Source organism: Poecilia reticulata, chromosome 11 (genome assembly GCF_904066995.2).
Source record: "Poecilia reticulata chromosome 11, P_reticulata-male-v2, whole genome shotgun sequence".
NCBI classification, from domain to species: domain Eukaryota; kingdom Metazoa; phylum Chordata; class Actinopteri; order Cyprinodontiformes; family Poeciliidae; genus Poecilia; species Poecilia reticulata.
This window is the reverse complement of record NC_088840.1, coordinates 19,415,949-19,442,110: the sequence shown is the minus strand read 5'-3', so window position 1 is coordinate 19,442,110 and position 26,162 is coordinate 19,415,949. Positions and strand designations below refer to the sequence as shown.

The window sequence follows — 26,162 nt, the reverse complement described above, 5'->3', positions numbered from 1 at the left end:
AGTCACAGTGGTGAATTATGGGAGCACCCCTTTCCACTTGCTCTACAGACCGGCTGAATGTCTCAAAAAATCTTTAATGAGCCACTCAACAAAGATCTCAGTTAAAATTGTGTTTACACACTACACAACTCTAAATATAATGACCTGACTTTATGCAACATTAACAGGACATCAGTAATTAGATAGATAAGCCACACCCCTTGCATAACAATACATTATGAGTACCAATGAGAATTGCAAGGACATTTAAAATAAGACTTCAAAGAATGTCCCTAAAATATACTAAAGTACCCAAATGAGCATCAAATGGATTAATTCACACCCTGCAATAATGGTAGTGTTAATTTGTCATGAACACAGGCACAGACTACAAAAATCTCAGTTCAAATATGAAAAAATTAATAATTAAATAGAAATATGGTGCTTGTATAGTGCTTGTTCATTACCAATGGGGTAATGTTTAGACCTATACAAATTAAAATGTATTATGGATTAAACAAACGACATTGTCTTTTGCAATTTTTATTTTTTGGAGCAAACCAAAACACAGGCTCCTATCAGGCTTAGTTTTTCCAAAAGAGTTTGACTTTAGTAAATAATGAACTTAAACCAAAGTTCTTCTAGATACCACACAATACACATGACTCAAACAAAACAAAAAAAATCCTACTTAAAGATTCAGAAGCAAAAAAATCTTTCTTTGAAGCAGGTTTTAAGAACACTATTCTACTCACATTAATCCTGAAGTCCTTTCAAATAAAGGCGATCACCAAAGAGCTCTACAAAGCATTGTGCCTCATTTCAACTAAAGGTGAAGCTCAACTTAAAAAAAAACCTAATTGTGATGCCTTTAAGAAAACATATTACTAGAACAATTTTTGTCTTTTTCAACAACCTGAAAATCAATCCTCTGAATTACTTTGAAAATGGTTAAGAGTTCAAGTTTTGTTGAGTCTCTTCGCACAACATCAATCTTGGACCAACTTAGAAATCAGAGTACATTATAGAAAACTACTCCAAAACTAAACAAGCAAACAAAACCAAAAAAGGTGGAGGTTAAAAATAAAACAACTTTTCCTTTAAATGTTACTTTTAACAGTACATATTCTCTAATACAATGAGCCGTTTATACACACCTAAGAGTTGAACTTCTGGGTTTTTATTTTTCAAAACAAAAGAATGCTTGAAAGTTCTTGATAAGAGCATCTTGGCTCAAGATATATCTGACATTTTTGGCTTTTTCTTTTTTTCTTTTTTGTGGAAACACCACGATATCTAACAAAGTCTCTTATGTTCTGAATTGAGCAATTTATTAAAGCAGGATGTTCAACCTGTTGACACTGTTGAATTTCAACAAAACTTGCCAGCTTCCCAGTGTCAATGTGTTTCTGAAATTGTTTCAACACTGCTGCAATTTCTGTAGGAGACCAGGGTTGTTCTTGATTTTTCTGAAGATGGTCCTTTTCAGGATAATCTACAAACAAGAGAGACAATAAAATATAAATCATATGTAGGAGTCTGCTATAAAAGTATAATTATGATAAAGTTGTACATTCCAGTTCTGTATGTGTTTGTTACCCTTTGACAATTAGATTTCTCAACGTGCATTTAGTCATGACATGAATCAAATATTTCCCATTTTTTTATTATTAAATTGATTACTAAGTTGTGATACACGGCATTTATAACACTTAGAAATCATGAAGCTACAACCCTGGCATGTCAAATATAAACTGTCACACAAAGCTTAATTTTATACTACACTGCAAGCTTTATGACCTTTTATAGAACCAGGTCATGCTTGTTAATAATATTTAAAACAAAGTCCCAATGGTTGCCAACAATATTACTCTTCGGGTGATCTACACACAGTCCTCATAATGCTGTGCCCTGACAGGAACAAGCATTGCTGGGACTGTGTCTACGCTTTCAAAAATCCATGTCCACTAAAATACCTGTCAGACAAATTACAAAGATTTCCAAGTCGGACAGCTGTTCACCTGTGGTTCAAGAGACGAGGACAGTGATCCCATTGGTTCTTCACCTACAGTTTTGTCAGGGTGAGCAGAAACCTGTGGAGAAGACAGCAAATGAGTCATTAAGATTAATTTAATATTGACTTCAAGTTAGAACACTATTGAGTAACACTGTATATTGGGCTATGGCAAAGCTAGACAAGTTGATTGGCAATAATATTTAAAACAAAGTCCCAATGGTTGCCAACAATATTACTCTTCGGGTCATCTACACACAGTCCTCATAATGCTGTGCCCTGACAGGAACAAGCATTGTTGGGACTGTGTCTACTCTCTCAAAAACCCATGTCCACTAAAATACCTGTCAGACAAATTACAAAGATTTCCAAGTCGGACAGCTGTTCACCTGTGGTTCATGACACGAGGACAGTGATCCCATTGGTTCTTCACCTACAGTTTTGTCAGGGTGAGCAGAAACCTGTGGAGTAGACAGCAAATGAGTCATTAAGATTAATTTAATATTGACTTCAAGTTAGAACACTATTGAGTAACACTGTATATTGGGCTATGGCAAAGCTAGACAAGTTGATTGGCAATAATATTTAAAACAAAGTCCCAATGGTTGCCAACAATATTACTCTTCGGGTCATCTACACACAGTCCTCATAATGCTGTGCCCTGACAGGAACAAGCATTGTTGGGACTGTGTCTACTCTCTCAAAAACTCATGTCCACTAAAATACCTGTCAGACAAATTGCAAAGATTTCCAAGTCGGACAGCTGTTCACCTGTGGTTCAAGAGACGAGGACAGTGATCCCATTGGTTCTTCACCTACAGTTTTGTCAGGGTGAGCAGAAACCTGTGGAGAAGACAGCAAATGAGTCATTAAGATTAATTTAATATTGACTTCAAGTTAGAACACTATTGAGTAACACTGTATATTGGGATATGACAAAGCTACACAAGTTGATTGGCAATAATATTTAAAACAAAGTCCCAATGGTTGCCAACAATATTACTCTTCGGGTCATCTACACACAGTCCTCATAATGCTGTGCCCTGACAGGAACAAGCATTGTTGGGACTGTGTCTACTCTCTCAAAAACTCATGTCCACTAAAATACCTGTCAGACAAATTACAAAGATTTCCAAGTCGGACAGCTGTTCACCTGTGGTTCAAGAGACGAGGACAGTGATCCCATTGGTTCTTCACCTACAGTTTTGTCAGGGTGAGCAGAAACCTGTGGAGAAGACAGCAAATGAGTCATTAAGATTAATTTAATATTGACTTCAAGTTAGAACACTATTGAGTAACACTGTATATTGGGCTATGGCAAAGCTAGACAAGTTGATTGGCAATAATATTTAAAACAAAGTCCCAATGGTTGCCAACAATATTACTCTTCGGGTCATCTACACACAGTCCTCATAATGCTGTGCCCTGACAGGAACAAGCATTGTTGGGACTGTGTCTACTCTCTCAAAAAATCATGTCCACTAAAATACCTGTCAGACAAATTGCAAAGATTTCCAAGTCGGACAGCTGTTCACCTGTGGTTCAAGAGACGAGGACGGTGATCCCATTGGTTCTTCACCTACAGTTTTGTCAGGGTGAGCAGAAACCTGTGGAGAAGACAGCAAATGAGTCATTAAGATTAATTTAATATTGACTTCAAGTTAGAACACTATTGAGTAACACTGTATATTGGGCTATGGCAAAGCTAGACAAGTTGATTGGCAATAATATTTAAAACAAAGTCCCAATGGTTGCCAACAATATTACTCTTCGGGTCATCTACACACAGTCCTCATAATGCTGTGCCCTGACAGGAACAAGCATTGTTGGGACTGTGTCTACTCTCTCAAAAACCCATGTCCACTAAAATACCTGTCAGACAAATTACAAAGATTTCCAAGTCGGACAGCTGTTCACCTGTGGTTCATGACACGAGGACAGTGATCCCATTGGTTCTTCACCTACAGTTTTGTCAGGGTGAGCAGAAACCTGTGGAGTAGACAGCAAATGAGTCATTAAGATTAATTTAATATTGACTTCAAGTTAGAACACTATTGAGTAACACTGTATATTGGGCTATGGCAAAGCTAGACAAGTTGATTGGCAATAATATTTAAAACAAAGTCCCAATGGTTGCCAACAATATTACTCTTCGGGTCATCTACACACAGTCCTCATAATGCTGTGCCCTGACAGGAACAAGCATTGTTGGGACTGTGTCTACTCTCTCAAAAACTCATGTCCACTAAAATACCTGTCAGACAAATTGCAAAGATTTCCAAGTCGGACAGCTGTTCACCTGTGGTTCAAGAGACGAGGACAGTGATCCCATTGGTTCTTCACCTACAGTTTTGTCAGGGTGAGCAGAAACCTGTGGAGAAGACAGCAAATGAGTCATTAAGATTAATTTAATATTGACTTCAAGTTAGAACACTATTGAGTAACACTGTATATTGGGATATGACAAAGCTACACAAGTTGATTGGCAATAATATTTAAAACAAAGTCCCAATGGTTGCCAACAATATTACTCTTCGGGTCATCTACACACAGTCCTCATAATGCTGTGCCCTGACAGGAACAAGCATTGTTGGGACTGTGTCTACTCTCTCAAAAACTCATGTCCACTAAAATACCTGTCAGACAAATTACAAAGATTTCCAAGTCGGACAGCTGTTCACCTGTGGTTCAAGAGACGAGGACAGTGATCCCATTGGTTCTTCACCTACAGTTTTGTCAGGGTGAGCAGAAACCTGTGGAGAAGACAGCAAATGAGTCATTAAGATTAATTTAATATTGACTTCAAGTTAGAACACTATTGAGTAACACTGTATATTGGGCTATGGCAAAGCTAGACAAGTTGATTGGCAATAATATTTAAAACAAAGTCCCAATGGTTGCCAACAATATTACTCTTCGGGTCATCTACACACAGTCCTCATAATGCTGTGCCCTGACAGGAACAAGCATTGTTGGGACTGTGTCTACTCTCTCAAAAAATCATGTCCACTAAAATACCTGTCAGACAAATTGCAAAGATTTCCAAGTCGGACAGCTGTTCACCTGTGGTTCAAGAGACGAGGACAGTGATCCCATTGGTTCTTCACCTACAGTTTTGTCAGGGTGAGCAGAAACCTGTGGAGAAGACAGCAAATGAGTCATTAAGATTAATTTAATATTGACTTCAAGTTAGAACACTATTGAGTAACACTGTATATTGGGATATGACAAAGCTACACAAGTTGATTGGCAATAATATTTAAAACAAAGTCCCAATGGTTGCCAACAATATTACTCTTCGGGTCATCTACACACAGTCCTCATAATGCTGTGCCCTGACAGGAACAAGCATTGTTGGGACTGTGTCTACTCTCTCAAAAACTCATGTCCACTAAAATACCTGTCAGACAAATTACAAAGATTTCCAAGTCGGACAGCTGTTCACCTGTGGTTCAAGAGACGAGGACAGTGATCCCATTGGTTCTTCACCTACAGTTTTGTCAGGGTGAGCAGAAACCTGTGGAGAAGACAGCAAATGAGTCATTAAGATTAATTTAATATTGACTTCAAGTTAGAACACTATTGAGTAACACTGTATATTGGGATATGACAAAGCTACACAAGTTGATTGGCAATAATATTTAAAACAAAGTCCCAATGGTTGCCAACAATATTACTCTTCGGGTCATCTACACACAGTCCTCATAATGCTGTGCCCTGACAGGAACAAGCATTGTTGGGACTGTGTCTACTCTCTCAAAAGCCCATGTCCACTAAAATACTTGTAAGACAAATTACAAAGATTTCCAAGTCGGACAGCTGTTCACCTGTGGTTCATGACACGAGGACAGTGATCCCATTGGTTCTTCACCTACAGTTTTGTCAGGATGAGCAGAAACCTGTGGAGAAGACAGCAAATGAGTCATTAAGATTCATTTAAAATTAACACCAAGGTAAAACACTATCGAGTAATACTGTCCATCGAGCTATGTAAAGCTAGACAAGTTGTTTGGCTATATTATTTTAAGCAAGGTCCTTGTGATTGCCAACAATATTACTCTTCGGGTCATCTACACACAGTCCTCATAATGCTGTGACCTGACAGGAACAAGCATTGTTGGGACTGTGTCTACTCTCTCAAAAACTCATGTCCACTAAAATACCTGTCAGACAAATTACAAAGATTTCCAAGTCGGACAGCTGTTCACCTGTGGTTCAAGAGACGAGGACAGTGATTCCATTGGTTCTTCACCTACAGTTTTGTCAGGGTGAGCAGAAACCTGTGGAGAAGACAGCAAATGAGTCATTAAGATTAATTTAATATTGACTTCAAGTTAGAACACTATTGAGTAACACTGTATATTGGGATATGACAAAGCTACACAAGTTGATTGGCAATAATATTTAAAACAAAGTCCCAATGGTTGCCAACAATATTACTCTTCGGGTCATCTACACACAGTCCTCATAATGCTGTGCCCTGACAGGAACAAGCATTGTTGGGACTGTGTCTACTCTCTCAAAAGCCCATGTCCACTAAAATACTTGTAAGACAAATTACAAAGATTTCCAAGTCGGACAGCTGTTCACCTGTGGTTCATGACACGAGGACAGTGATCCCATTGGTTCTTCACCTACAGTTTTGTCAGGATGAGCAGAAACCTGTGGAGAAGACAGCAAATGAGTCATTAAGATTCATTTAAAATTAACACCAAGGTAAAACACTATCGAGTAATACTTTCCATCGAGCTATGTAAAGCTAGACAAGTTGTTTGGCTATAGTATTTTAAGCAAGGTCCTTGTGATTGCCAACAATATTACTCTTCGGGTCATCTACACACAGTCCTCATAATGCTGTGACCTGACAGGAACAAGCATTGTTGGGACTGTGTCTACTCTCTCAAAAACTCATGTCCACTAAAATACCTGTCAGACAAATTACAAAGATTTCCAAGTCGGACAGCTGTTCACCTGTGGTTCAAGAGACGAGGACAGTGATTCCATTGGTTCTTCACCTACAGTTTTGTCAGGGTGAGCAGAAACCTGTGGAGAAGACAGCAAATGAGTCATTAAGATAAATTTAATATTGACTTCAAGTTAGAACACTATTGAGTAACACTGTATATTGGGCTATGGCAAAGCTAGACAAGTTGATTGGCAATAATATTTAAAACAAAGTCCCAATGGTTGCCAACAATATTACTCTTCGGGTCATCTACACACAGTCCTCATAATGCTGTGCCCTGACAGGAACAAGCATTGTTGGGACTGTGTCTACTCTCTCAAAAACTCATGTCCACTAAAATACCTGTCAGACAAATTACAACGATTTCCAAGTCGGACAGCTGTTCACCTGTGGTTCAAGAGACGAGGACAGTGATCCCATTGGTTCTTCACCTACAGTTTTGTCAGGTTGAGCAGAAACCTGTGGAGAAGACAGCAAATGAGTCATTAAGATTCATTTAAAATTAACACCAAGGTAAAACACTATCGAGTAATACTGTCCATCGAGCTATGAAAAGCTAGACAAGTTGTTTGGCTATAGTATTTTAAGCAAGGTCCTTGTGATTGCCAACAATATTACTCTTCGGGTCAGCTATACATAGTCCTCATAATGCTGTGCCCTGACAGGAACAAGCATTGCTGGGACTGTGTCTACGCTCCCAAAAACTCATGTCCACTAAAATACCTGTCAGAAAAATGTTAAAGATTTCAAAGTCGGACAGCTGTTCACCTTTGGTTCTAGAGACGAGGACAGTGATACCATCGGTTCTTCACCTACAGTTTTGTCAGGGTGAGCAGAAACCTGTGGAGAAGACAGCAAACGAGTCATTAAGATTAATGTAATATTGACTTCAAGTTAGAACACAATTGATTTACACTGTATATTGAGCTATGGCAAAGCTAGACATTTTGTTTGGCAATAATATTTAAAACAATGTCCCAATGGTTGCCAACAATATTATTCTTCGGGTCATCTACACACAGTCCTCATAATGCTGTGCCCTGACAGGAATAACCATTGCCGGGACTGTGTCTACGCTCCCAAAATCCCATGTCCACTAATATACCTGTCAGACAAATTACAAAGATTTCCAAGTCGGACAGCTGTTCACCTTTGGTTCTAGAGACGAGGACAGTGATCCCATCGGTTCTTCACCTACAGTTTTGTCAGGGAGCGCAGAAACCTGTGGAGAAGACAGCAAACGAGTCATTAAGATTAATTTAATATTGACTTCAAGTTAGAACACTATTGAGTAACACTGTATATTAAGCTATGGCAAAGCTAGATAAGTTGTTTGGCAATAGTATTTTAAGCAAGGTCCTAGTGATTACCAACAATATTACTCAATGGGTCATCTACACACAGTCCTCATAATGCTGTCCCCTGACAGGAACAACCATTCCTGGGACTGTGTTTACGCTCCCAAAAATCCATGTCCACTAAAATACTTGTCAGACAAATTATTTAAGATTTCCAAGTTGGACAGTTGTTCACCTGTGGTTCAAGAGACGAGGACAGTGATCCCATTGGTTCTTCACCTGCAGTTTTGTCACAGTGAGCAGAAACCTGTGGAGAAGACACCAAATGAGTCATTAAGATTCATTTAATATTAACACCAAGGTAGAACACTATTGAGTAACACTGTCTATAGAGCTATGGCAAGCTAGAGAAGTTGTTTGGCAATAATATTTAAAACAAAGTCCCAATGATTGCCAACAATATTACTCTTTGGGTCATCAATACACAGTCCTCATAATGCTGTGCCCCGACAGGAACAATCATTGCTGGAACTGTGTCTACAAGGTTAGCTACAAATGCTAACATCATAACTGAAGTGAGCACCAATTAGCCCATGTTGCCGTTTTTGTTTCTAGTTGGCATCGAGTCAGTTTTAACACAAATGTAACATTCTAATTCCTGTATTTAAATAGTCATTCCATTTAACACATGGCGTGTTTAAACTAAGTGGTCACCTGTTCTCAACACAAGCTAGCTTTTGCTCATTAGCGGTGCCTTAATTAGTACGTGCTGCATGAAAATATATGTCGGTCACATTGCAAATATCAGTAAAACTTTGCCAACCTTGCTTATGTTCAAATCACTTTAAGAAAGACTTACCTACATACTTCTCCACATCCGTCCGAGTATAATTGTACATTCCTTGCAGAGAGCGCAACATCAGTCTTGGAAGGAAAATGACAGGTGGGGAGGGGTTAAGGCTCCACCCCTTTTATTCTCTCCAATTAGGTGTTCTTTGATGAACAAATCATTCACTAGGTTTTGTTATATATTAATTATTTATCCACTACCTTAGACCTTTATGAAAGTGATTTCCAAAATTGTTACAGGTGTCATTTCCATAGTGAACAAAGTTATATATTATATGCAATTGTGTATATCAGGGCTATTCAATTCATTATATCTCGGCAATATTTCATGATACCAAGGTCTGGAAAAAAAAAAAAATATATATATATATATATATATATATAGTAGCTGGGTAGTTTTTTCAGCGTTGCATGCCTTGATTTGCTTTTCAAATTAAATGAATTCTGTCATATTCAAGTACTTTTTGACAATATTTATTGTCATGAAACAGGGAGCTGAATATGTATGTCTGATTTCTCATGTTTGATGTTCTCTCATTCACTGAGTAAAAGTAGAATGTCAAGTCAAAAGAAGAACCTAAGTAAAACAAGAAAACTGCATGTTTTGAGGTCTTGAATGACCTCAGAAAAAACAAATTGAAGAAAGCTTGATTTATATTTTTGTTTACCATCTGGACTTAAACTATTTAAAAATGAACAGATTTAATAACTGAACATTTTCAGACTTAGATCACTTATTTCTTTTGCTTTTGGTGACAGAAGTGAGCGCTTGCGCTTGTCATGCCAGAATTTTAACCTGTGCTTGAATGATGTCAGAACCAGTCTCTCATGCATGTGTGGATGTGCTCATTGGTGAGCCAGGAACAATATTTGGTTTTTATAATATTAATTGTGGAGAAAGCTGGCTCATGGTTGTGTGTGGAACCAAACATAATTAAGATTTGCAGGGCTACTTACCTCAGAGCTGTGAAAGCTTTGAGGACAGTAGCCCTTTGGTGCCAGAAAGTGTAAGGATCAGTCCTTACAGACAGATTTTAGGTTGTTATTTTTGTTTTGGTATCAGTTTTGGGTCTGCATGAGACAGAAATTTAGTCTAGATGCAGACCAGGGTCCGCCTATTAGTGACCTCTGGTGTATATCTTGATCTCATTGGGTTTGTATTCAATGAAATTAAAACATAGTTTGCTCATTCAAAAAGGAAATTAAATGTTGACGTAACTAATTTAATTAAAGAGTTATGATAGATTGTGGCCAAGAAAGATCTCCTGTAGCAGTCCGTTTTACAACCAATCTGAAGAAACATCTGGCTGAAGAGATTCGGGTTTGAAATAACAGGATGGTCAGCATTGTCTAAAACGTTTTTTGTTTTTATGCAAAATCCCTCTGTGGATCATCATCATCAGAATTTTGACAGTCATCCCCAGAACAAAACCAGCCTTCTTTATCAAGTTGGTGAGCCTTTTTAAGTCCCTGGTTCTGATGCTGCTGTCCCAACAGATGACAGCAGAGGAGATGGTGCTCTCAGCAACAGACTTATAAAAGATCTGCAGGATCTTGCTGAAAATCTTGAAGGACCTTAGCTTCCTCAAGAAATACAGTCTGCTCTGTTCTTTCTTGTAGACAGTTTCACTGTTGAGTTTCCAGTCTAGTCTGTTATCTAGCTGAACACCAAGGTATTTATATTCCTCAACCACCTCCACTTCTTCTTCCATGATGGAAATGGGGCTTGATCTGATCCTGTTTCTCCTTAAATCAACAATCATCTCCTTTGTTTTGTTTACATTCAGGATGAGATGATAGTCCCTACACCATGCCACAAAGCAGTCCACCAGCTCTCTGTACTCGGCCTCTTGTCCATCTCTGATACATCCCACAACTGCAGAGTCATTCGAGTATTTTCATAGGTGACACAAGTCAGACATGCTGGAAGAATGACATGTACCTAGTGACAAGGAATGGTGAGAGTACAGTGCTCTGTGGAGCTCCTGTGTTGCTGACCACCTGGTTAGACACACAGTCCTTCAGTCTCACAAACTGTGGTCTGTTTGTGAGGTAGTCATAGATCCAGTTGATTGTTGAGGGCTCCATCTGTGTCTTCTGGAGTTTCTCACAGAGCAGATCAGGCTGAGTTGTGTTAAATGCACTTGAGAAATCAAAGAACATGATCATCAAAGTGCTGCCTGCTTTGTCCAGATGACAGTGGGTTTGATAAAGCAGGTGTATGATGGCATCATCAATTCCAACTCCATGGCAATAAGCAGGTAAGACAGACTATTTCTAGATGAACCTCTCAACCTTGCACACCTGCTCAGGCTTCTTCCCCACCAGAGAGGTGACATTCCACATCCCAAGAGCCAACTTCTGTAGCCAGGGGTCGGATTCTTGGTTCTCCTCTATCAAAAGAGGAACATTGGAGTAGCCATAGGGTACTTGGTTACCTTCCTGACTAAGGCCCTTATCTCCTGATCACTCAATTTAGACAACCAACAAGCTCTAAAGAGAGTCCTAGTTGTTCCAAACTGATTCCATTTATGAATGAAGGAGGCCACTGAGCTCATTGGGGACTTCAAAGCAACAAAATTTTTAATATCTTTCCGCAGATGTTTGCCTCAAAACAATGCTGTCTCTGAGGTCTACCGACAATGTATTTGATTTCATGCTTGGTGTTTGCATACAAACATTGTCCATTTTGGGACTTTATAAAGACAGGTGTGTGCCTTTCCAGATCTAATCAAATTAACAGAATTCATTACAGGTGGACTCTATTTAAGTTGTAGAACTTAATCTCTGCAATTATCAGTAAAAATACCTCTATTTTGAGCTTCATGATAAAGGCTGTGAATACTTATGTATGTAAATGTAATTTGTTAGTAATTCTGTTTTTAGTTAGTTTGCAAAAATCACACTTTCACACATCATGTCATAATAGGACGTTTGGGTTATCAATCTTGAGGAAAGGGATTAATATAATTTGGAAAAAAGTTATAACATAGCCAAACATGGAAAAAGTGAAGCGTGTGAATACTTTCCACATTCACTGTATATATGGATAAAAAGGTGTTATCCAGAGATGTTCACATAACCTCTTACAAGTCTAAGTCTCTTCTTAGTAAAATTAACATTTTCTCGTTAAATCTGCAACCTCTAGTGAGTTGCATCACTGTAGGTTAGGATTTAGTTGGATAAGGTTTGTCCCTATACCTAAACTATTACATTTGCATCTGATAATTATCTTCCAATCCCCCAATATTTATTAACAGCTATCTTTTAACATTTAATTTACAATCCAAAAATATGCTATGCTTAGTAATACCATATCATTAGGCCACTGACATTTTTAGTCTCGATATTATTAATCCTCTTTCATCCTTCAGTATACTATAGAACCATAGATTAAAGATTAACTTTGTTGAAATGAATCACCCAACAGCGAGCTACAGATTTAGTACCTCTAAAATAATCAGTGTTTTAATTTAGTCAGATTTGCATTCAATAAAGTAGCATATTTTTAGGAGAATTGTTATCTAACACACATTTTCCCCACAAAAACCTTCATTACAGGGACCCCCATATGCTGGCCAATCAGCGTGTCTAAAAAGATACACGTGTGTGAATTATTCATGAGCAAGTGCAATACCCAAAGTTACCAGCAGGGGCGCAATATCGATACACAGGTTATACACAAATGTCTTGTAAATGTGAATTATTGGGACTTTGCCTGATTTTTGGAATTTAACCCTTTGGCATCCATTCAAACCCCCTCCAATCATTTTTACGTTGCAAGAATTATGAGGACATCGGCACTGTCCCACTAATTCAAAATGTCCCGTTAGTGTTGCGTGTATACAGGCGAAATGTCCTGTTAATTCACCTGTGCCAACACACACACACACACACACACACACACACACACAAAGCGTGTAAAAGCGCAGGCGGATCGCACAGAGGATAGAAAGTTCATACAGGGTTCAGTAGACCTCTTTTAAAACTGCGTGAGGGTTAAAAGTGCACTTCTTCATTTCTAGCTAGGAAAACCAATAAAAAGTACAATAATTATAATTTCTTTTTTTTTTTTACTTAAAGGACAATGTGAAGGTAATGCACAGGCCGTCCAGCTGCAGGCGCTGCTGGTTACAGCGCTGCAACACATCGCTTTTTGTTTGGCTGTTACACCATGGACGCCCACCTATTTATACTGCGGGATTTGCAGGTTTCCCTACTCATAATTTTTAATCTAGAGCATATCAAAAATATTCAAAAGAGCATGTGGGAAGCTGAAATATGTAGGAACTTCACAAGCTGCTGACTTTGGTTTGAAAAGCAGTCGATCCAGGAAAACTTCAACTAGAAATGAAACAAGAATGACATATATTGCTAAAGCACAGTTTTTACCAATTATTTAATGTCTGGCTTGATAAAAAAAAATGTTACAACTAAACTTTGTGTGTTTGAAAAGTTTAATTGTTAAAAAAAATAAATAATAATAATAGTCAAATATATAACTGATTGTTCAGGAAAGTTATCTGTATGGAGAATGTCCTTTTGTGTTTTGTTGTAAATGTGTATCACCATCTACTGGCTCAACGTTGGTATTTTAATTTTCCTTTTCTTTCTGCATTTTCTTCTCTTGCTTACGAGAAATTAAAAGTATTATAATTATTATTATGCTATTCATTTTCCATAGCTACTGATATAAACATTTAGGAGAGGACGATTGCTATAGCCATCGTATTTATGACCAAAGTACAAAAATAAGTTGTAAACCTTAGAGAAGAGTTATGAAGTTGAAGCAGAACAGTTACAATAATGAATCCTGTGAAGCTTTAGCTCCTTTAGCGTAAACACGACGACGGCTGTGTGTCAGTCAGGATTTACCTGGTGGAGGTTTTGTGGATGTAATGGCAGCTGGAGTGCAGTTTTAGGATAAACTCCATCCCTGCAGGCTTACTGTAATTATTTGACTCTGGGTGTAGTTGATGCTGATTTGTTCTGCAGAACCGGACTGCAAAAAAGTTGATTGGGGCTGAGAGCTGCTTACGGTGGAGGGAAGCCGAGACAGTCAGTCAGAGTCAGGGAGCAATGGAAGATATTTAAAATTTTGTAAAAATTCAAACTTCCACTGGTTAAAAAGCGCTTTTCATGAACAACCTGGATTTCTGCTACTATTTATGAAATGTGAGCTGGTGTCCAATCACTTGTGTGTACATCAAAGAATATGAAGCATTTGTAGCTCTCACAATCTTCTTTTCCAACATCTCATCACATGAAAATGAGGCTTTGATCATGCAGAATGTGAGGTTCCTGAATCTATGCCTTCTTAAGTAGTCGAGAGCATAGGGAGCACGCAGAGGATGAATCATTCTGTTTCAAACGCACTCAGGACTGCACTCCTTTGATTAAAGCTGTGAGGTAATGCAGCTCTCCTGTGAGACTCTGTTGTTGATAAAAGGAAGAATACTTATAGAGTTAGCTCAGTGTCCTGGTAATTTTAGTGTCTGTTTTGTCTTTTGACGCCCAACTCCAGGAATTCACTGCATCACAGGTCACCGTGGACGGAGAAACAGCAGAAATTCATTGGAATAAGTTCAGCTTTCAGTTATTTTGCAGTGGCAAGATTGAAATGTAACCAAGGGATTCAAAGTTGGTTGCAGGTGTTTTCTTTGTTTTCAAATTAAGCAAATCTCATTGTAGTCAATGTTTCCCAGGCCCAGGAAATGACTCAGAAAATCTCATACTGGAGAGATAAATTTAGTAGAAATCGATCGATTGTATTTTTTTAGCCGATCACGATTACCGATCTTTAAAAATCCTCACCTACTGATTCTGATTTTGGCCAATACCAATTTTTTTTTGTCTGAAATGTCATTAAATATAACAAGAAATTCACTGAGTTGGCAACAGTGGAGTGACTATTGTTAACTTCAAATGTGCATTCAATTCCTGGTGGGCCGGTCTGTCAGTCAAACTTTTCTCACGGTAGCGCAGAAGAGGACAGTGGCTGATTCTTAGACCTTTGTTGAAGTAGATAAGATCGGCTTCACATGCAAGTATCGGCCGATCACTGGTCTCCCAGAATTAAGGAAATCGGCACAGATAAATCGGTGCACCCTGTAAAATATAGATTTCTAAAACGATTTTTCTTTCAAATCTTTGTTATAACTGTGAAAATAATATTTTTGCAAGTTATTGTAGCGAGAATCTCATACAGCCCCATTTGTCTGGTGTATCCTATCATTTGGATCTTAATAAGAAGTTGTTTGTTTACTGCAGGATGTTTTGGAAAATTGACTTTGAGCGGCACTCTACTTGAAAGAAATGGATTAAATCACTGTTAGACATAGAACAAAGCGGTGCAAGTCAAAAAGAGGGTAATTTATTCAACAAATGAGCTCAGGCAGCCCGAGAGTTCATTACTTGCTCAGAGTAGAAAAGCAGATATTTGGAGGAAATGTAGAGATGCTGAGGAAACCCAAACATGAGTGTGATGCTCACAGTGAGATGACTGAATGTTTCTGAAAACGGCTTCTCGTCACACCACAAGATGGTGAAATGATGACTGCACATAAATTTCCTGACAGTCACTTTACTGCAGAACAAGAATCTCTGACTCTGCCCTCGGACAGTGAATGTGATTCACTTCCTCGTGCTGCTCTGTTGTCCCCATGAGCATTTTTTGAGAATTAACCACCAAACAAGTGAAGATGTAATTCTGCTGACGAGCCAGTCCTTGCAGCATCGATGGGATTGCATTAGGAAATAGGAGCGATACTGTTAATGAGAACAAATGTCCTGACTAAGCTTTCCATACAGCCTAATTATTGTTGTGATTTATTGGAATAATAAGGAAGCAAAATAAGCTGCTTTTTGATGCAAATGTTAAACAACACCAACTGGAAATTAAGTACATTTTCTATTAAAAATGCATACAAGAGTCACATTTGACAATATTGGATTCTGATGGTTAAATAAGCAAAAGAAAACAACAACCTGGATTTGAGTTTGTGTTTGACTTTATTGAAAAGAATAAACAGAAAATAGAAAACAGAGAGTTTCCAAGCAGCATTTTTCCACAACCCCAGACAGACGTGATAATTTTGGACGCTAACGTACAAATTAGCAGGTCTTGAGACGTAAAAATTGTCCTGATGAAACAAAATGACAAATTATTGGATTACTGGTCACATGGACTAAATGAAGCACCAAATCTAGCCTGGAGGTTTTTCATAAACCAGTCACTAGATGAATAATTTCAGTCGAAGTAATCACTTCGTAGTTCTTCTTCTTAATAGTTTGCATAATCAACCAAACTGTGGATCTATCCGTCTTGCACAAAATAAGTTTTGTTAACTGCCGTCAACTTTGTTTTTCCTGAATAAACGTAACCTTTTTGTTTCTTCAGTGTTCCCATATATCTGTTTAGAGTTACTTTATTTTATTTTTTATTTTGAACAACTGCATTTGGTGCCAGCATATCAATTACTGTATTGCACTTAGAAGGGTGGTGACACTTTGTCAAATCAACGTTTCGCCCTCCCTCTCTGCCGTTTGGAGATAACTCACTGAATACAGTGAAATTAAAATATTGCCCGAAGTAAATACTTGGCTCGTTGCTGAGTATGTGGCCTTGCTGGTTGGGTAATACCAGCCGCACTCTGACATGAGAGACTGAGTATCAAGCCAAGGGTTTGCTCCCCGGCATCATTCATCATGTTAAAAGTCTGCAGTGAGTTTTAGCTGCAAAAGCCAAGATTGCCTGGAGGGGTCAATGGTAAAAGGCTCCATTCTGCTGACTGAACAACAGGGTGATAGGACTCGATGTTCTGTCGGGGTGGCGTACATGCAGCGCGTGAGGGGGAAGCAGAGAGGGGCGGACGCAAACTGATGCAGGCAGATTGCTCCCTAGTCAGCTCTGGTCGACACAAGTCAGCGGCTCTGCTGATGGAAGAGGGCAAAGACTGTGGGAGGGGATCGGTTTTCAGACAGCAGGATCCACTGCTTCCTGTCGGGGAAACAAAACCAGAATGTGCCTCAGTTAGAGGATGAAGTCTGTGAGCTTATTTTTGCAGTCTTTGCCATAAATGACTTTGTGCATTAGGGGAATTAATTACTATTTTAAAGAAATAGTTAAAAAACAATTTAAAAAAAATTACTTTTAAATCAAAGTCTTCATGTTCCAGTTTCCACAAGTATACCGTAACACAGCACATATTATATTCAGCTCTTTAAGTCAAATAAATTTAGCCAGTTTTAGATTTTGAACCTAGATGTGAGTTTGTTAAAGATAAACTTACAGTAGTTTGTTGTGTTAATTTTGTCAGACCTCCAGGAGTTGAATAAACTAGAGTCTTTAGGTTAACATTTCAAAAAACTGAAAGAAGATAAAGACAGGAAGTGGAACTATTTCCCAGAATGCTTAGCGGTTTATATTTCTATCCTGAGATGGAAATGAGTTACATTGATCTGACTCTTGTGTTATTAAGACAAATGTTCATTTTGATGCAATTTTAAGTTTGCAAAGTTTGCAGACAATGTTTTGTTCACACTAAATGTTTTTGAGCACAATTAACTGTGATTTTTAATCAAATTCATGAACAGATCAAAAAGATTTGTTCCTGCAATTTGAAACAAGAATTTAAATTATTCTAAGGTAAAATAAATAGCTATTTTAACTTAATTAATTAATGAAAATAATAGATAAAGGTCTGATCTTTAAGTAGGGGAGGGAAGCTTTTTGTTGCAAATTGTGAAATAATAATTTGGTTTAAATTTCAGCATGAAGTTAAAACTCACAATTAAGTTATGACTTCTCTATGATTCTGGTAATATCAGGACTTTATTTTCTTATAATTTAGACCTTATTGTCATTCAACTTTATTCTTGTATTACCTACAAATTTATCCCTCTAATATTATGACTTTATCCTTGTAATGAAAAAAGAAAAATAAAATCTTAGCCTGATCGTTATATTTGGAAACCCAAGACTAAACTAAATCTTCAAAAAGTAAAAGGAGGCGACGGGTGAAGGTCTTAACCTGCTTTGCTTTCTTTGTTTCAGAAAGAAACATCCACACATTTCCTTGAAAAAACTCTGTCCCCATTGTTTTCCCTCTCCTAGCTTAACTTTGAAATAAAAACAAGAATTGGCAAAATTGTGAATGAAAGCAGCAGGCGGAGCAGCAATTGATGGAAAGTTTAAGTTCTGGTTGCAAAAGGGCAACGCTGAAGCAGGATGCAAGTCAAACATAACGGCTCCTTACCTCAGGCCGCTGCGCACGCTGGACTGTTTCGAACTCTAACGACCAGAACAAATCGTTAGGCGGTGCAGATAGGTCAGCTTATTGAATGTTATATCACATCCTTTCAGACCACAGGCAGTAAAATGCGTCTTCCTATCTGTGTCTTATAGGTTAAGTGTCTTAGTGGGTCTGAATCTTCCGGTAAGAGACGGATGAGGGAGGAATTCAGTTACACAGGAGCTCTGTTTGATTTGTGAATCACAGACAGGAAAGTGTGGGGATCATCCTCCAAGATTCCACTTCAGGATGGTGGCTCCGTCATCAAAGCATCGTTTGCATCAAAGCAGATGCAAACTATGCATCTGAGGGAGCCGTGGTTAAAAATATCCAGCGTGGGAGGTGAAAAATATGAGGGTGTTGTTTCTATTTCTGCTTATTCTCTCCTTCATTCCTGTTTTCCCTCCTTCTCTCATTCGTTTTATTTTTACACTCTATCACAACTTAAAAAGTTTGTGCAGCAGGAAAATTAAAAAGTTTCGCACTCATAATGTGAACATAAAGTAAAATGATTGCGATGATAACAGTAATGGTGCGTTTTCTATTTCCCTCTCGGCTCTCTTTTTCTCTGGTTCATTAATCTCTTAACTCCCTTCTGTTTTTGTCTCCGTGTTCCTGCAGGTACTTTGTGTTGGATCCCGAGCTCGGCCAGCTGCAGTACTTCATCAATGAGCAGGGGAAAACCCAGAAGCCTCGAGGGTCGCTGCCCCTCATTGGCGCCTCGGTAACCACGAGCGACGAGGCGCCCTACATGTTCATCGTTCACTCTGTCAACGGCGAGCTTTACAAACTTAAAGGTATGACCTCAGACTGAGCCTGGCTGCCATGGATTACGTAGAACTGACCTTCGTCAAACTGCTTGCCTCAAAAAGCCCAAAAACAATTAACAGAGCAGCGTCTGCAGCTGGTGCACTGATAGTTTATAGCTAAAGCTAATTCACAGCTCTGACTGGTCCTTTCTATACAGCACATATTTACATACATCCACATATGTGCCTGTATGTGTTTATACAAATCTGGAAAAAATGAAGAGTCCACTGCACTGAACCCCATTGAAAAAACTTTTGGTTATTCCACCAAATATTGATTCCTGAACTCTTCCTGAGTTAAAACATTAATATTGTTGTTTCTGAATGAACATTCAGAAACAACAATATTTTTGTTGACGCATTACAAAAATAATGCGTCAACATTATTGTTGACGCATTATTTGACGTCTGAAAGCTCTGCATGTGTTTTCTTTTTTTGAACATTTCTCATTTTCTGCAAATAAGTTTTTTCTGAAGCCTGAAGAACTCATTACTTTACTTGGTCAAGCAAATTATCCATATGTGCAATTTGGAGGTGTTTGCGCTTCTGCCTGGTTCAAAGCTGTATTTCATGGTGAGTGTGACACATAGTGATGTATAAGGAGCCCTGGCATGTGAAATGTCTTATTTTTTGGGTGAAAATCCGTTTAGTTCAACCACCAATTATGAGAAGTGCTAAGTGTCATCTATGGTCATGAGCTTTGGGTCATGACCCAAAGCTGCCACAATAATGAAAGTATTCATGTTCAAATAAGCCAGGGGACTCTTATGCTTCATCACGTGTAATGGAGAGATTCTAAGATTCACCTCCCAAAGACCATAATATCATCGCACCAGTTTGGTACTGCTGTACTCTCCATGATATTCAGTTGGGAACCCAATCAAACAAATAGGGCATAAATAATAACCATTCTTATCTCTGTTAATATAAGGTTAACAAGGAAGTAATCTGCTTAAAAGCAGATTTCGGTTTGGTAAAATGCTCCAGCAGGAGACTGCAGCTGGTGACTGCGCTGGCGGCCTCTGCTCTGTCTGTGACCTGTATTCACTGGAGCGGGAGAAACTCCTTTCTGCTGTTGCTCCATTTGAGCCGCTGGAATGCCCCTGGCAGCCTCCAGGGGAAGGATATCAGAATAACTTGGCCTATATTCCGTGAATAACTCCGTGATCCAGTGAATTGAGCTAAGTGGAGAAAATGATCCAGAAAAGTCCTGGTTCTGGTCTGTGGCTCAGGTGGAAGAGGAAGTTCAAGTTCTGGTGACTTTTTGTGAGAAATCAGAATAATACATTTTCAGTCAAGCAGAATTAAAGCTCAGATTTTGTGGAGATATATCAGATTAGCTCTGCAAAAAAATAAATAAGTAAATAAATATTAGCATTAAAAGATTTCAGATCAATAAATACAGTTTATTGTCAAAAATGTACAAAATACAAAAAAATTTTCACCCTTTCATGCATAATGGTCACTGCAGTGGGCAGCTAGAAACCCTTTTCTTGAGTTTCTTGTGAATTTTTATGTTATAAATGCACACAGACCACTGAAGTGGACACTAGTGCATCATGCAACACACTGCCAACTACTGGCCACTTGCTGCAAGTGCAAGTAAATCGCGAATATCCAGTCCCTCCTTCTACTGTAGAAACTCATGCAGGTAAAAACATTTTCATGACATCAAGTAACCCGTAAACACCAATGCTACTGATGTATTTTCCAAATAACTTTGTATTTGGAGAAAATTGCAAATGATCACCCAGAAACAAATCCTATAAAAAAAAATGTAAGCAAGATGTTGTTTTTTCCCCACCTTTTTTATGCGTTAAGAAAATCAAAAACAGTTTGGAAAAAATCCTGACATAAATGATCATAATTCATGCATGAAAGGATTAAAATCTTATCAAGTAAAAGAACCTTTAAAAGACATCTTTGTTCTCAAAGTAATGTTTTTTAAAAAAAAATAAGTGACTTGATGAAGTTCTGCTAATCCGTGCAAGGCACCACAGCCTGCAGGAATGAAACACGATGCTTTTAAGCTCTGAATCAGTCGAGCACAGGGCTTTTATTGTCGCACCTAATATGTGAATCTGTGGGGCTTTTGTTTTTGTTGCAGAACAAAGATGAATAGTATTTAGAGCCTTTGTACGGCTGAGTTCTGTGATGGAAAATGAAGCTATAAATCATGTGAAGCTTCTGCCCGACACTGAGGCAGCGAGATTCTGTTCAGCAGGATGCAAAGCGGCTCATCAGGAGGCCTTCGTTATGGGTCCAAATAATTAAAATGCAGTAATTTAAGTGCGAGGAGTCATTGAGATGGATTCCCAGTTCAGCATCCAGTGAGTTATGCAGACTGGGGTGTTAGCAACTTTTAATTTCAGGTTTTATTGACTTCCTTTTAGTGTGGACAGAAACGCTTCACTTCGTTTCCTGTTACAGCATTTAATAGTCAGCAGGCAGTTCTACAGGGATCCCCTATCTCAAATTTTTTTGTTGAGATTTTTAATGTGATTTTTGTTTTAAGAAAAACAAAAATGAGGGAACAACACTCAAAATGATTCATGGGTTATATCCACAAAAAACTTTGTTTGCACAATTAATTATCTTTATCTTGTATGTGATGGAAGCAGTTATAAGAAAACAATTAAAAAACCAAATTATAACAGTTTTTTTAAAAAATTTGTAACAGTTCTGATTAAATTTATTTCATTTCTGTTCACAGGATAACTTTTTTTTTTAAAGCTGACATTCTCATCCTGTGCTCATTAAAGATGCTCCAGCGTGTTGTGTCTGCAGGTGTTTCTGTAGAAAACTAAATAACATGTGGTTGAAAAGGATAATCACACACAGATACATTCAATAACGTCACATGTAGAGAGCGTGCTCAGTGTTTTGCCATCCACCATAAAACAGAAGAAGAAGATCTCAAAGTTTGGGGAAGTAAACATGGATGCTAACAGTGGAGCACGTCTTATGATTTTAAAGTTGTCCGACTGGAGCAGCACATTAACGACGTAATCCTCATTATCGTTCACCATGGTTGTTGTTTTTCTTCCTGCTTATCAGGATGCAGAATAGTGACGTCTGTCTAGTATTAATAATGTTCAGGTCAGATGAACGCGACCTGGACATTCAGATTCAGGTCACTATTAAATTGGATATGTATCGGATATCCAGGTGGCCTGAGTCACATTCGAAAAAAAAAAATCCAACCTTTGTTGTTCAGACTGTCATGAAAAGATCAGATACAGGTCGCATTAAGGTGAAAACATTGGAATTGAGTCAGTTCGTTCTGCAGTGTGAACGCAGCCTAAGTCTTTATGCCTCCAAGTGGAAGATGAACAACATGAAAATGAGCAAATTTACTTCTAAAACCCATGTAAGTCGCAGAGATTGTTAGTCTCATCTACTGTGAGACAGAGTATACCAAAGAAAGGCTTTTTGGGAAAAAGTAACAAATGATTCACATTACTACTTTGAAAGAATAAGGCTGGTCTCTCTTTAGTATCAAAGTCGTTATCTAAAGAAAGATCTGACTTTGAATCATAAGTATTCTCCATCTCCTCTTTTAGGAAACCATCATTAGATCTAAAACATTCATATTATCATCATTAGACGCTTTCATTCTTTCACACTGCCTCCACTAATAGCTTCAGTTAGGAGCCACACACGGAGGATTCAGTCTCTGACTTCATCAATGTGGCGTTTGCTTAAATAAAGTCCAATTATTCTGCTTAAATCTGACATCCACGTTGTCGTGCATGTAAATTTGAAATTCACCACTCCACACTAACCGGCACCATAAAGGAGTTTGCTGCACAAATTAGATCAAGGTCATAAATGCCAATTAGAAAAGCAGTTAAACCTGTAATTACAACAAATTAACTTTCAGTGTAGTGTTTCCATTGGGTTTATGTGAAGCATCATCACTGTGATGCTTTTATGGGCTGCTTGCTGTAATTGCAGGTAGCCATTGTACGTCTTGTCAGTTGGTCCATTTAGTTTAAAATATGTCTTCAGTGTTTTAAAATCTGCATTTGCTCTCATCAGACCAAACTGTTGGTCTAAGCGTTAAACTTCACACTCGACATCATCATAACCAATAACATCTTTCACAGGGCTGCGATTAAAGTGGCTGTAATTAGGTGGCTTTAATTGACCGAGGAGGACGAGGTTTCGCTGTCTGTCATCCTGCAGCTTTTGGATTTGGTTCGCCCTGCTGTCGAGATGGATGCTGGATTTTAATATCAGGACAAGTGTCTGTCATTGCTGCTGATTTCGGCATCGGCTTCCAGTTCGAACTTCTGCTTGTTAACTAAATTGAGCTGTCAGTGTTTCTATTCTCCACCCGTTCTTACTAAAAAATGGTTTCACGTCTTTTGTTCAGTTGCCCTTAGCGACAGCATGACTGGTCAGTGTTTCTGGTGTAGAGGGTCTGGTGTGCAAAAGTTTTAAACCATCTCAGTTATCTTTTAAAGTGGTCTTGAGTAGCAGTTCTGTAATTGTGGATGATGTGTAATATGTGTATTATGTATCTGTACATAGAACAATAAAAACATCGGATTTGACCTGGAAAGATGTAATTTACTGCATGCAGAGTGTTATTGATTCTTCAAGTAGTTCAATGTTTTCATGTCTATGCTTTTATTTTGAAGTGTTTCCTTTTATTTTGATGGAGGTTTGTGCTGTTTCTTCTTGACATTCTCAGCTGATCTGTTTTCAGTTTACTGTTGAGACCATGTGAGTAGTGCTTTTAGTCATGTGACTTGAACAGGTGGATGCTCTATTACTACTGACAGAGTTGTGTAGCTCCTAGTATATTTCTATAGTTTTGTTAATGTCTGTTTTCATGTCATGTATCCTAATGTGGTTGATTTTTATTAAAACTATCTGGCGTTTAACCGGTAGTTTTTGGGCTTTGACCAGTTAGAGATAGATTGACTCCAAGTTTTGCATCATTTAAATTTAAACATTAATTCACTGAGGGAATTAATGCTGATGTTTTTTTTACTTACTTGTGAATTGTTACATTTACATTTTTGCAAAAGTAATTTGTAACCTTTACTTATTATTTATGTATTTTCAGATATTGCTTCAATTTATTTGCACCGTTTGTAAGACATAATTCTTCAGTAAACCTATTTAAACACCTGATGGCCAGCGCGGTTTCTGACCAAGCCCTGCAGTGGCCAGTGAAGAAAATCCAGCAGCAGAGGTCAAAATCGTCAACACAGAGCGTAAAAACGTAGTGACGTGAAATATAATGTGTGTTTTTAGGCGCTTGAGTTTAATTATTGCAAAGCAAAGTAAAGACAATTTTTCAAAAGTTTCTTAAGACGTTAAATCCTTTGTTCAATGGAGTATTAAAGTAATGCTAAGAAAATAATTTAAGAAAGATCTTTTTTTTCATAAAATAAATTTTCTTTACAAGAATAAGTCATGATATTATGACATAATTTGATAAAGTCATATATAATGTTATATTATGCGTAACTTTATATTATTATTTATGCTATCATTTTATTTATAATATCATGAAGTTATATATAAAGTCATATATTGCACTATATATTGTATATAGTCATTTATACTTTATATATTGTACATAGTCATAAAAAGTTATATATGACTATGACTATAATTTGAAGTCATATAATATTATAGCTATATTTGACTTTATAATATTATGTCATATATTATGACTTTATTGTTGTATTATTTAGATTTGATTCTTGCACAATTTATATGTGACTTTATATATAATAAAGTCATAACATTACGACTTTATTCTCGTATTGTTTCAACTTTATTTTCATAATGCTATGACTTGATATATTATTCACACATTATTATGACTTTATTCTCTTACGACTTTATTGTAGTACTTTTTGTGTTTTTTGGCCCTAATACTCCACCGTACCTTTGAGGGAGGGTATATTTTCTTTTTAAATCATGACTAAAGAACTGAGGTGCTTCATTGTTTTCAGCCAAAGTGAATTTGGGGATATTGCAGAGCAGGAAAGGTGGAAGTGAGGCTGAGCATAATGTAAAGAAATGAGGAGGATTTCTGCACTGTGCCTCCTTATGAACAGGTGCACATTAGCATAGACGCACCCGGAGGCTGCGCTCCTCTCTATAGCCGACTAATTATTTCTAATTACAGCAGAGCTTGTGCACATCACAGACAGAAGTTTTCCTGGATGAGATTCGGAGGGTAAGCGTTGCCTTCGGAGTGAGAGATGCCTGTGGATGATGACAACAAGACAAAAAGTCAGAAGCTTGTTATTGGATATTATTGCAGAAGGATGGCTGGGAGCAGGTGTTTCTGTACGAAAGCTGCTCTCCTGCGGAGCCGAGCAGCCGCTCTCAGTGGGAGGAAAACATCTTTCCTGGTGCACTTGTCTCTTTTTTTTAATTTATTTTTTTTGCAGAGATGCCTCTTCACTCAGAGGCTCTTTGTTGATATTTTAAAGTCGGCACTGAAAGTGACTGACGGCTACAAAATTACTTCTCTTCGCAGCGAAGCCTCCTCCACCAATGTGTCTACATTCTTGGCTTGGGTCATAAATGCTGAAGATGCTCCCGACTTTCTGCAGCTCGTTGTCTTCAGTTTTTCCTGTTGGACCTGAAGAGTTGTTATCGACTCCAGGTTGGACAAGTATTGAACTGATCACACAGGTTTCTGTTTAAACCTCTGTTTGCGATTTTTACAGGGATGAGAGATCAGGTGTGGTGTTTGTTCTTAATGATACTTACTGCTGCCTGACAGGTAATTTGTACTAAATAGACAAAGGCACTGATGGGTACTTTGATTGATTGAACAGACTGATGAAAGTATGAATGGATGACAGGTTAGGATGAATAAACTGAGAGCTGGGTGGGTAGACAATCTAATAATTTAGCATCATTTTGACATCATCTATGAAGTCTGTTCATGTAGATGGTTTTTAATGTGGCTCACT

The 26,162-nt window shown here is 38.0% G+C and overlaps 1 protein-coding gene and 1 long non-coding RNA gene across 4 annotated transcripts in view; one reads left to right on the top strand and one right to left on the bottom strand.

Moving 5' to 3' along the window:
• osbpl10a (oxysterol binding protein-like 10a) overlaps positions 1-26,162 on the top strand; it is a 99,305-nt gene that overhangs the window by 11,195 nt on the left and 61,948 nt on the right. For all 3 annotated transcript variants that reach the window (XM_008422419.3, XM_081612996.1, XM_008422418.3), the window contains one exon: positions 19,021-19,196. In XM_008422419.3, the coding sequence (XP_008420641.2) occupies positions 19,021-19,196 (176 nt within the window). The remainder of the gene's footprint in view (positions 1-19,020; positions 19,197-26,162) is intronic.
• On the bottom strand, positions 507-2,247 carry LOC145553886 (uncharacterized). Its single transcript, XR_014089930.1, has 2 exons — positions 2,001-2,247; positions 507-1,474 (listed from the first exon to the last, which is right to left on the bottom strand). It is a non-coding gene; the product is annotated as an uncharacterized LOC145553886 (long non-coding RNA).